The sequence below is a fragment of the Sinocyclocheilus rhinocerous genome, unplaced genomic scaffold (assembly GCF_001515625.1).
Source record: "Sinocyclocheilus rhinocerous isolate Xijiao unplaced genomic scaffold, SAMN03320098_v1.1 scaffold1063, whole genome shotgun sequence".
NCBI classification, from domain to species: Eukaryota; Metazoa; Chordata; class Actinopteri; order Cypriniformes; family Cyprinidae; genus Sinocyclocheilus; species Sinocyclocheilus rhinocerous.
Window position 1 is genome coordinate 359989 of NW_015625586.1, and position 12685 is coordinate 372673.

General features: G+C 38.1%; 1 protein-coding gene across 1 annotated transcript; it reads right to left on the reverse strand.

The window, feature by feature from the left end:
• Window positions 1–4166: 4166 nt before the first annotated feature.
• On the reverse strand, window positions 4167–11402 carry LOC107754252 (ATP-sensitive inward rectifier potassium channel 12-like). Its single transcript, XM_016570629.1, has 2 exons — window positions 10959–11402; window positions 4167–6625 (listed from the first exon to the last, which is right to left on the reverse strand). The coding sequence occupies exon 2, from the start codon at window positions 6549–6551 to the stop codon at window positions 5283–5285; it is 1269 nt and encodes a 422-aa protein (XP_016426115.1). The 5' UTR covers window positions 6552–6625; window positions 10959–11402; the 3' UTR covers window positions 4167–5282.
• Window positions 11403–12685: the final 1283 nt, after the last annotated feature.

Below are 12685 nucleotides of genomic sequence, written 5' to 3' on the forward strand. Positions count from 1 at the left end.
ACTGATTAATTTTAAAAATGACAATCCCCTAATTCTCTCTCTTCTCTCTCTAACCAAAAGTGTGTGTACGAGTGTCCATCCTGTTCAGCTCGTTTCAGAGCATTTGTGTTACCTTGGAAACATATTTACATATGCAGCTCTCAGCTCCTCCACCTGAACCATGTTTACATCGTTTTACAGGAAGGGTAAGAGAAGTCCTGTTTTTATAACAGGTAAATTGATATCTTGGGGGGAAAAAAAACTTGTCAAGTACTGACTTCTACTAATCTCACTGACGGAATCGTCCCATGAGGCCATGTTAGGAATGCAAAGCTTACCTTTGATGTTCTGTGCATTTTGTTTGAGTAACTTTTATTTCATGTCTGTCAACTCTTTTTAGTCTGGCCAGATGTTAGAGCAAAGGGGAAAAAAAGGAGGTTCTTCTCAGCATAGAGAAGTCCGCACTCTTGTAGTAGTTATAAGTGGAACATTTTCTTCTTTCTGTCTGGCTCTTAGAAAACTTACGTATGCATATTACAAATATACCTTTTAAACTGTAGACAATGAATATATAATGCAATAGTGGGTTGGTTATGTAATATCGCAGGGTATATAAATAAGTAGACCAAAATATCTTCAGCCAGCCAGCATGAGAAAACCCGTTTAATAAACATGCTATCAGTTGGTTCTCACTAGGGAGCCAAAGCATGAGTTAAAATTATTTAAGTTCTATTACAATAATCTAAATTAAATGCTAAGTGCTAATAAATAGAAATACGATATTTTAAAAATGTTATTTAAAAAAAAAAGTTTTATTATTATTACTTTTATTATAAACTTTTTTTCCCTCCAAAGACTACACAGTTCTTGAAACTTATGGAGTAATTAATTCATATATTGACATTCCAAGTTTGTTAATAAACAAAACATTTTGGAAAACAAGCATATTTAGAGCATTTTATCGTATTTAGAGCAAAATATACCAGTGGAAATATTATAGCCTAATCTATATGAGGTCTCTATTATGAAAGGAAAAATAAGCGTGTGTTTTGTGTTTGTGCTGTCTGCAAAGCAAAGAGGGAGGGTCATGAAATGGAGAATTTGGTTTCTGTATCAGTAGCATGTCAGTAAACGTCACACAACACGCATATACACACACACAGTACAGGAATCACATAATTTAATACTTCATAATTTAAGAATTCATGCAGTTGAAGGTGAGATTTGATACAGATCACTGGTTGTAAAATGCACCGTTTTCCTGGAACTCAGTGGTGTATATATCCTAATGCTTTCACACTCTCTTTCATCCAGCTACACAAAGTGACATAACTTCTCAGGTTTAATACTTTTCCTGTTTAATTTTAGAATGTAAATCCCCTGATTGTGCAGTTCTGATTGTTTAAGGTGCACTTCTGGATTCTATTGCTGAGAAGAAATCTTGTCTGCGTCATAGTGTGCTCTTTTTCTGTGATGTGCATGTTGATCGTTTTGTCTTTCCAAAAGTCTTGGGCTCAATATCAAAACTTAATGTTCACATTAAGTAGTTTTAAAACAATAATGTCAAACCATGAGTACTTGGAACTAGATTTGAAATCCCTACATTGTTGCCATTTTCATGGATTACGTAAGGAGTGCTCAAGTAGACGTGTAAATGCTGAATCCGCGGTTCCATGTTCCCCTCCTGGTTTGTTATATTTGGCATTAATTACCAGCCTTCTCAGAAGGCAAATGTACATGATCTCTTTGACCTTTGTATGTGACAAGTATTCTCAAAGCTTTTAGGCTTGAACCTATAGGGCACACATGCTTCTGGTTCCCATAGTTATAATGTACTAACAGAGAGACGGCAATTAGAGATATTCCCTGGGGTGGAACACAAAGCACAGACGTTGACCGGTGATACTGGGGCGTGTGGACTTCCTCTCCCTCCCACTGGCCATAGGAACAGAGTATGTAGCCTATACTGGATGTTCCCTTAATTAAGTCTTTAAAATTGCAATCCATAATTCTTATGTTGTTTAAAGATCAAATGTTGATTGTCAATTGGCATTTGCTTTGTATTGAATGGAATTTTTAATTTACATTATTATTCAACTGCATTTATTGTTAATTAATGGAACATTGTTGCACAATAAATGTGTGTAATTTTAAGGTGCGTGGTGGTGCAACAGTGGAACACCAGAGAAACAAATCTATAGATAGGCCTATACGTCCAGTAATTATAGGAAGACTGTTTCCGTGGTTACATTTGTCACCATGGTTTTGTATTATCATGATTCTCTTCCGATGACAGACAGCAGGATACCCATAGCTCAATAGCAAGATTTGTTATAAAACAGCATTTGAATATTTTACAATTGTAAAGTCATATATGATCTTCACCTATTGCTCAAATTGGGTTTCACTCTTCTTTCTTTCTTAGTAATTTTTGTGCTTAAATACAGTTGAATATTAGAGTGTCGAGATATCAATCATTGAATACTCACACTTCACTCCCTCGCATTACAATGACATTTGTTTCATGCTAGATTACACAGCTTCTGACAGAAAATGATTCATCTATATGTGTTTTGTACTTAAACTGTTTGATCAGTTTTTTCCTTAGTTGTACCCTCATGCCATGCCAGTGTTTAATTTTTTTCCTAATTCTGAAATTTAATTACTTCATGCAGCTGGAGGTGAGATTTGATGCTTTATGGTTATACATTGCACACCTGGAAATCACTGCTGCAAATATCTTCAAATCTCCTTCACTCTAACATACATCTGCACAAAGTTACACATCTCCACTCAGGTTTATTACTTATTTCTGTTCAATATTAGAATGTAAATCCTGCAGGTAGTTCTGATTCGGTAAGGTACACTTCTGGATCCTATTGCTGAGAAGAACATTTTTATTGCGTTTCAGATTTTGTCTTTATTTGTATCACTACTTTTTCCCCTCTCTGCTGCAAAAGCCAGATCTTGTCGTAGGTGGGTTTATATGGTATCTGGTCCAAGCTGATCATTAATGGTTTTTAACTCACTCAAAAGCTGCTTGGTTGATCGGCTTGTGTTGGGAAAACCTGCTGGTCTTGGTTATAACATGTTGTCAAGCTGGTTAGAGCTGGTTTACCTCTCTAGACCAGCAAAAAACCGCTAGCATAATCCAAAAATCAGCTTGAGCACCTTAAACTGGTATGACCTGGTTTTTCCTGCAGGGCTAAGCTCATTTGCTGTAAAGTACCTCACTGTTTTATATCTATCTTGCTGCCTTTTCTGAAGAGCTGAAATCACCATGAGCTGACTCACTTTCACCCTCAGAAACCCAGCTGAAGAGGTTATGAGGACGTGACCTGAAAACAGCCATGTGGCTGCATAAAATGGTGTGAATAATGACTCCATTTTCCTTTCATAACCAGGCGCACTTTTAAAAACAATAAACTGTGCGACTGTGGGTTATATGATGGTTTCATGACGTAGTTTAGTGTGGTACTGTATTTTTGGAGAGGATGATGTCGAGAGGATCATCTCTTTTTTTCCCCTCTTCTCTGCGAAAGAGGATGACTTTGGCTATAATCTACCTTGATGAAACGTTTAATTTATTTAAATCATCTTATATAATGCCTTCTTTATTTAATCGGGCACATTTATTTGCCCCCACAGAGCAAAGTGATGGATGAGGTGAGTGGGTGAACGCTCTCTCCTTTGTTCCTTCTTTGTCTCTGGCTCTCGTTCTCACCTCTCCCATTCACTTTGCTCTGATTTTAAAAAGGAGGGAGATTGTCATGATCACTAATTATCACGTAAGATACCAGAGGTGGGTGGTTGGTGTTGGTCTGTTGTTAGTTGCATGTTGAAATTCATTTCTAAATGCTCTTAGGTTAGTTTCATAGTAAAAAAAAAAAAAAAACTACTTTCATTTCAATTAAATGGACTTGTCGTATTGTGCTGAACGTTTCAAATTTAGTTTTCAGCTGTGTGAAAACATTGCATGGCTGATTGCTTATAAGAGTTATTTATCTCATTAAATTTAGGCTTAAAGAAAAAAATATATACTACAGAGGTGATCATAAAAATAAACGTATTTAAATATATTCATAATGTTAAGCAATTTTACTTTTCAAGTCAAATTATATTGTTTTTCTTTACAAGGTGAAAATACTGATGAAAATGTTTTTTGTTTTTTTTTGCAGTGTGCCCTTAATCCAATACTGACTTTTCATTCTTTAACATCTACCATAGAAGTAGCTTTTAGTATTGATCATTTCCTTTCACATTCGCAAGTGGGCAGCTGTTTTGATACTGAGGAAAGAAACACCAATAAAGAAAGGTCAAACTGAAGTTCATACCTTATAAAACACACACACACTAGCACAATGTAACTTGCTTTAGCAAAAGATGTAATGTTGTAAATATCTGGTTTTAGAGGTTCAAAATTTGGCTACAACACAAAGAAATCCATAAGTTATGGGTTTAATATGGCACTTGAGCAACATGAAACTGTTGTTTTTCCTCTGGCTGTCATTGTAAGTATACAAGCGGTTTTATTCAAGGGTGTCTGGCCTGAGCCTGAATGGTGGTTTGTTGTGAAAAAAAAAAAAGTTTAACTGTATCCCATCATGCCTTATCTTTCACTCATCCACTCACAAACTCATACAGTATATATTTTCTACTCACTTTCTAATACTGAATAAATAGCTTTGTGTCTTTGCTATTTGCTAGCCTGGGAACCATTTTGCTCATTTCCAGTTAGCGGTAAATCAGCCTCTGTGTAGGTGTTAATTATCTTTCACACACCTCTAAAGTAGTACCTCATTACACGGTAAAAATAAAGCTATCAGACATTGCAGTCTTTGCTCTGACGTAAAGGGAAAAAAATGGATAAATATCTTCAAGTCTCTTTATTGCTGTAAATCACACCAAAACAAGAGTGTATCATGTTCTACTCTATATCCAAGCAAACACACTAGTGGTTGACAACCTATTATGTGCAAATTCTGTTAACAAGAGAGAGATTTAGTCAATATGGCACCCAGGCTAGCTTAGTATTGCATAATGATACTACTTAAAGCTATCACTTCAAACTACAGTATGAAACAGATAATCAGATTTCAAGTTTTCCTACAGGAAGGCCTCGCATTTCCAACAACTACAAAAGCATTTTCTTTTCCTGACCTGCCCCCAACTACAGCATGGCTCTAGGACAGTGGGTCAAGGTTTCATATGGCACTTGCATGGCTCTGTAGCTAACCGTTACGACACTAGAAGAATAGGCTGAGTCTACGATAAAGCAAAGTCTTTAAGGTGACAATCAAGGGTCATATTTCGGATTCTTTGTGATATGACCTCTGATCGAAGTTCAGATTGGCTGAAAGGGTCTCTAGCTCAGTCCCCCTCTCACCCCTGTCCTCCTCTTGCTCCTCTTCATCCCTACTAATGAAGGCTAACTCGTTCTCATAGCAGAAGTTGGCGGCGGACTCCAAGGACTTGTTCTCCTCCATGTCTTTGGCGCTGCAACTTGGCGTGGAGGGAACCTCATAGGTCTTATGAAAGTGGGAATAGTCCACCTTATACTGGTTGCGTTCCTCAAACACCACGGGCTCAAAGCGATGGCCCCATAAGATCTCGCTGGCCAGGTAGGAGCTGCGCACCTGAGCCGTCATCGCAGTCGCCTCGACCATCCCTTCCAGTATGACCACAATCTCAAAATCAGATGTCTCCAGGTCCTGCTTGCTGATTCCATACAGAGGACTCTCCTCGTTTATCTCGTGGAGGATGGTGAGAGGAGCAACCAAGAAGATGCGGTCGAGACCTTGGTCGTAACCCACATTGATGTCGATCTGATCGAGCGGTATGTACTCGCCCTCTTCTGTGATTCGGGGCTTAATAAGCTGCGCCCGCACATGAGCCTCTACGATGTGACTTTTCCTCAAGTTCCCGACCCGCCACATGAGGCACAGCTTCCCGTCTCGCATTGCTATGACAGCATTGTGTGAGAACAGTATCGTTTCTGCTCGTTTCTTAGGTCGCGCCATTTTGGCCATGATGGCACCGATCATGAAAGAGTCAATGATGCAGCCCACGATGGACTGGAGGACGACCATGAACACCGCTAAGGGACACTCCTCGGTTACGCAGCGGAATCCATAGCCAATCGTTGTTTGCGTCTCAACTGAGAACAGAAACGCCGCAACAAAGCTGTTGACCTGCATGACACATGGTGTGAAGTCATCATTAGTGGGCCGGTCTAAGTCACCGTGGACAAGAGCAATAAGCCAGAAGGCGAAACCAAACGCGAGCCAGGACAGGACAAATGCAAGGGAGAAAAGAACAAACATCCAGCGCCAACGAATGTCCACGCAGGTGGTGAAGATGTCAGCGAGGTAGCGCTGAGATTGCTCGTCCATGTGAGCGAAACTGATGTTGCACTGACCTGTCTTGTTTACGAAGCGGCTCCATGCCTTCCGGCGCGTCTGGATCTTGCCGTTACCAAAGCCATTGCCGAGGGCAGGCATGTTGCCGTGCCGGTACACGTCCTCCTCCGACGATGACACAATGTTGTAGTGGTGGGGCTTGCCCACACTCATGCCACTCTGCCCGACCAGAACCAATCCGTAAGTGAGAGAGAGTACCAAAGCAGCTCTGGATCAGTTTGCGTTGCCTGAAGATGAAGCAAAACATAAGATCAGTCATGCAGTCTTCATTGTATATCGTTTGTCATATGGTTATGCTCATATGGTTACAACTCCCTTACAGAATCTTTAAAAAAAAAATAATAATAAATGGTCACACTTTATTTAAATGTCCAATTCTAGCTATTAACAAACCATTAACTACGACTTTTGCCTCAATAAACTCCTAATATGCTGCTTATTAATAGTAAGGTAGTTGTTAAGTTTAGTTATTGAGTAGGATGAGGGATGTAGAATATGGTCATGCAGAATATGTGCTTTATAAACAGCCAATGTGTTAATAATAGGCATGCTAATAAGCAACTAGTTAACAGTGAGAATTGGTCCCTATACTAAAATGTTACCAAATAAATTGGATAAAATCTTATCCCTCTTATTTGGTAGTGCCCTAAAAGGGTTGCATAACACATATTTAAGTAAATTCCACAGATAAAATGCATTTACAGAAATTAAAAGATGCTTAAAAAATGTTTAAAAGTTTCTTAATATTTTGTTTAATAACCTTTTATTAAAATTAATATTTTTATTCAATACACACACATTTTATCGATCAAAAGTGACAGTAAAGTTATTTACAAAAGATTTCTGAAGCATCATGTGACACTGAAGACTGAAGTAATGGCTGATGAAAATTCAGCTTTGCCATCTAAAGAATAAATGACAATTTAAAATATATTAAATAGGAAAGCTTTTTTAACTTGTAAAAATATTTGTTTATGTTTTTACAGTCATTTGATCAAATAAATGCAACCTTAGTGAGCATAAGAGACTTTACCAAAACATTTTAAAAATCCACATTCTGCAAGGTGTATGTAAAATTTTGAGGACAACTAAGTAATTAAATCAAATCTAAAACTAAAACTAAAAGCCATGGGAGGTGGTTAGAGGTGTTCTTTGGGAAGACGCAAAGCCTCCTTGGTAAAATCACTGTAACACAGGGTCTCAGATGGCTTAATGCTTTTAGAAAATGGCAGTATGATGAAAAATTGTAACAAATATCAGGATCTATTAATAATAATTAAAAGAAACAACCACTTTAACCCTTGTGCGACCTTTTGGACATGTTTGTCCTTTTCAGTTTTGTTTTTTTGATCATTTTGCCTGTGTTATTGCCAACTGCATAAATTTTGGTACAGGTGTGTATTTTTATTGGAATTTTACTATTTCACTTCCATTTCCTTTAATAAATCTGTTTTGCACTAGGTACAAAAAATTGTTCCTCTCAGGACCTTAAGGACAAAAATGTCCCCATTGAAACCCATTAAAACTGCTATTTTTAATCGCAGTGCCATTTAACTGTAAAATTATGCAATTTTTGTTGATAGGCTTTCATTATATTGGCAAGGCTTTAAAATTTAATTTTTTACTATTTTTTACCAGATGGTGCCATTTTTTCAGGTTTGACCTATAAAGAGAATACTCACTTTATTTCTGTTTTCTGCTTCTGCATATTATAGAGCCAGTTGGATGTAATTTAGTTGATTGCTCTAACTGTAGATTGTTTATGGTATCCTAACATCTTGGCACATTAATATAAAACATGCGGTTACAGAAGTCAGTGTCTGCATTTTTTTATCTTTGACCCAATCAGAATTTAGAGTTCATATCATAAATATATTTCTAGTATTTAAACATTGAAAGTCAATAAAAGGGAAACCTAAGTGATGCAGGCCAAAATAGTCCCAAAATAAATCTTCTGAATTCTCACTGCAGCTAAAAACGTGTTACTCCATTGCGTGAGTGTGTGCAAAAGTGCTACTCTGTAAGTGTGAGTGAGGAAAGAGCAGATGTGCAGATCCGTCGTCTGTTTTTTTTTCACATCAGATGTAGCTAATTAAAGCACTTTTGCTGCGAAACTCCGCACCTTTGCGCAGTGCTGAAGTGCACACACCTCATAGCCCAAGAGGAGCTGTACTGCGGGCCTTATTGTTATGGTTATCATGATTATCATTATCCGAATTTTCTCACTGCACTTTTTTTTGACAGAGCTCTGAGCCGGGAGCTGCCGGTGGGGTCCAGATTTAGGCGTCTAGCCAGTGCCTGTGTCAAGTGATCTGTCTTTCTATTAATAGATGCCTGTCTCAGTGCGCCTACTGCACGCACACACACTTGCAAGAATCTGCGCTCCAAGACATACTGTACTGACAGAGAGACATCAAAACACACAAACTTCACATGCACACACACACTCTCTCACACACTGGGGGCTGGGTAGTGTCAGGTGCTGCTTTATTGGTGAGTGCAAATAGCTAAGAAGCTGCAGATTCAACGAGAGTGATAATGAGAAAAACATATAATTTTCTTCATGCATACCCATGATTGCAGAAAAATGCAGCACAGTTCTACAATACTCTAAACCAGGGGTTCTCAAACCTCTCTATGAAGTACCCCCAGCACTGCACGTTTTGTATGTTTCCCTATATCTGACACACCCACTTCAGGTACTAAAAGAATCACATGAAAAACTGGAATATAGAGGTTTCCATGGAAACCTGTCTGGTAGAAATTGTGTAAGTGTGTGTGTTTGTTTGAGGGGTGACTGTCGGCTTCATGCGGTGGTATTTTAGTCATCATCCAGGTGGCCAATCACTCCAAATTGAGAGAAGAGAAGAGAGGGAGACAGTTGAGCACTTAATACGTTTTTCCATGATAGCCGTGAGAATACAAAGTAGATTTCCAGTGGAGGAGAGACAGTGGGGTCGGTATCTTCACTACGTCCTGATGTGATGTCAGCTAATTCCAATCTAAATGTCAGCAGATCCAATGACCACTTAGTGGTTCGATAGCAGCACTATGATGAGTAAAGATAAACTAATCCATGTTCTGTGATAGCTAAAGGTGAAAACTAACTAACTCTCTGTCCTCAGTATTTCTGCTATATTTAGCTCCTATTTTGTCAATTTTTCTTTTCTATTTGCTCATTTTAATGACACTTGAGTTTTCGAGACCCACTGAATTTCTTGAGATTTCCAGTAGCTCTGACATGTAATGAAATTAAATTACATGTATAAAATTTCCAAATGTAATTTTAAATCTAAAATATATTAAAATTAAATTCTATCTATATCATATTTCTATTTTATCTTGTGTGTGTGTATATATAGATATATATAATTTGTATGTAGATTTATTTGACATACAATTATGAATAAAACATTTATTAATTTATAATATTTGATCTATTTGCTATTTATTTTATGCACTAAGCATTTTGCGCTAAAACAAAAATTTCTAAATTATCTCTGCTCTGAACCCTCAAATGTGCACTGAACATTTTGCACTAAAATAATGCCATAAATTGGGTTCCTTTGCACCAATAAAAATCTTAATTGTGAAAAGGTTTTGTACTTTGTTGCATTCAGAAAGAATTGTGTGTAAAGATGTTTTCTGATATACAGCAGATAATCTGACGTAAATACCTGTGCCCTATGGCAGTGGTCGATGGAAACTTCATCTCAAGAGAACATTCTGTTTCCTTTTTGCTTTTCATGCACACTTAGAACCAAAAGGGACAGCTGTCATTTTAATCCTCGAACGTAATTAACGTATTCTACCCATCCCACAGCTCCTCCAGTCCCGAATTGGCAAATATGATGAGGAATTAAAGTGATGACAGATTGTAAGAACTTTGACAGTCAGTTGACAGACGTCAGATATTACTCCACCAAACATTTCCACAGCCCCTGAAGAGCTGCATCAGTCTCCTTTAATAAACTTTATGAACTTCGACTCGTATCACCCTCGCCATATGCGCAGTGCTGAAATGGAGTTGCGTCTAGTGACTTTTTTGCCAGTCTGGTTTTCAAAAACCAGAACGTTTGCATGATTTGATTTGTTTTGGCATGCTATATCCATCCAAACAGGTGCCTGTGTGTTGAACGTACAGCCTTTACACAATCAGGAATTGGATTACGCTGACCGTATCTATGTTTAGACTTCATTTGAATTTATATTTCCATTGAAATGCATGCATGCTTTTTCTCATAGAGCTTTATAATCAATGAAGAGCTCAATATGTGCAGACATTCCAGCATTCAGGGGACATCCGTCATTTTGGGAATGCTGTCTTGGGTGTGACAGTCCCCTCATTGATTTGATGACACAGTGGAAAGTACAGAATATGCAATGATGATCACCATCACCTACTCATTATGACTCTATTCAAGTGAGGCACATTAAAGGCACCAGAACGCTCGCAGACATCAAAAAACGCCTACAGGTTGCAGAAAATACCTGTAGACTGTCCATGTGAGTGAAACAGAGCTGACAGAAGCTGAAAGAATACATACACATTCTGCTTACCTTTTTTCTTCCCTTCGCATGCATGGAAATATATAAGAAAGAAATCTGAAGTTGAGCTAAAGCATGATTCCATTGAGTTCCTCACAGTTCCCCTACAGGAAAAATCACCGTTTTAAAGAAAAAAAGGGATCCTGACTGTCCAGCGAGGTCCTCATCTTTAGCGTCACATACACAGATGGAAACTCGCACACATGTACGCATGTATTCGAAGGAGGTTCTTATCTAAAGGCTGCAGATTATAAGCTAACAGCCTCAGGATGTTCCGTTAACGTTCTCTAGCGTTGATTCCGACGGTTCAGTAATCTTCCTTGGTCATCCCTGAGGGTCTGGCATGTCCAGTGATTCCCTAATGTTTCGGTGCGACACCTCGCCAATGATTCTCTCTTTGAATGTTTAAAACACTGCTCTCTCTCTCTCTCTCTCTCCTTTTTTCTCTCTCTCACCCTTGTCTGCTATCTGATCTTTGCTGCAGTTTTTCACACTCTCTCGCTCTCTCGTTTGCTCCCTCTCTCTCTCTGAAGTTGGCATTTGCAGGGACCATGGTCTCACCGATGCTACCTCAAACACAGAGCTCTTGAAAAGCAGCCTGGTGTTCATGCTCAAACCCAAAATAAGGACATTTTACTGCCCTCTACGTTGGCTGAATACATTACAGACTGACAAATGACAAAAAAAAATCCTTTGTGTTTGAGGGTTTTGTGTGGTTTCTGTTAGTTGGGAAAATGGATTCGTGTGCACTGTTTTTCATAGTGTTGTATAAGGTTAGTGTGTGTGTGTGTGTGAGAACATGCTCTCAGATGAATAATCATTTTAAAGAGGCTAGCTCTTTGGTTTGGGTTGCACACGCAAGGATGGTGACAGAACCAGGACATTTGCCTCTACAAATAAACGCAAACGAACACACGAATACGCTCATCTGTCATGCCTGGTCATGCTGGCTAATTAATCCGACTCCTTCCTGTGTGTATGTGGCTTTATAAGTGTCTATGTGAAAGATTCCGCAAACTACTGCCAGATAGATAGATAGATAGACAGACAGACAGACAGACAGATAGAGCCATGTGTTGACCTCTCATCTTAAACATACTAAGGCTCTCTGGCTGTGATGTCAGCTTGGGTTGCAGTGGCTTGTGCTGATACTGTTTCATGTTTTGCGTTGGTTGCTATGTTTGGAACTGTTCTACAAGGACTGCTATTGATCTGTTATTGAGCTAGGATTTGACTGAAGTTTACTGTAAACAACAAACCGTCCAAATGAACCTGTGTGGAGTAATGAATGGAATGTAAAGAAATTACTTTAAGGCATGCTTTACTATACTTTACAATACAATATACAATGCTGTTCAAACATTTGTGGTTGATAAGATGTTTTTGGAAGAAGTTGCTTATGCTCACTAAGGCTGCATTTGTTTGATCGAAAACACAGGTAAAACTGTAATGTTGTGAAATAGTATTACAATTTAAAAGAAGCATTTTCTATTTTTTATATATTTTTTTGTTTGATTTATTCCTGTGATGGCAAATCTGAATTTTCAGCAGTTATTACTAAAGTCTTCAGTGTCACATGATCCTTCAGAAAACATTTTAATATGCTGATTTGCTGCTCAAGAAATAATTTCTTATTATTATCAATGTTGTTTGCTGCTTGATATTTTTGTGGAAACCATGATACCCTACATTTTTTTCAGGATTCTTTAATGAATAGAAAGTTTTAAGTTTAAAAAAGT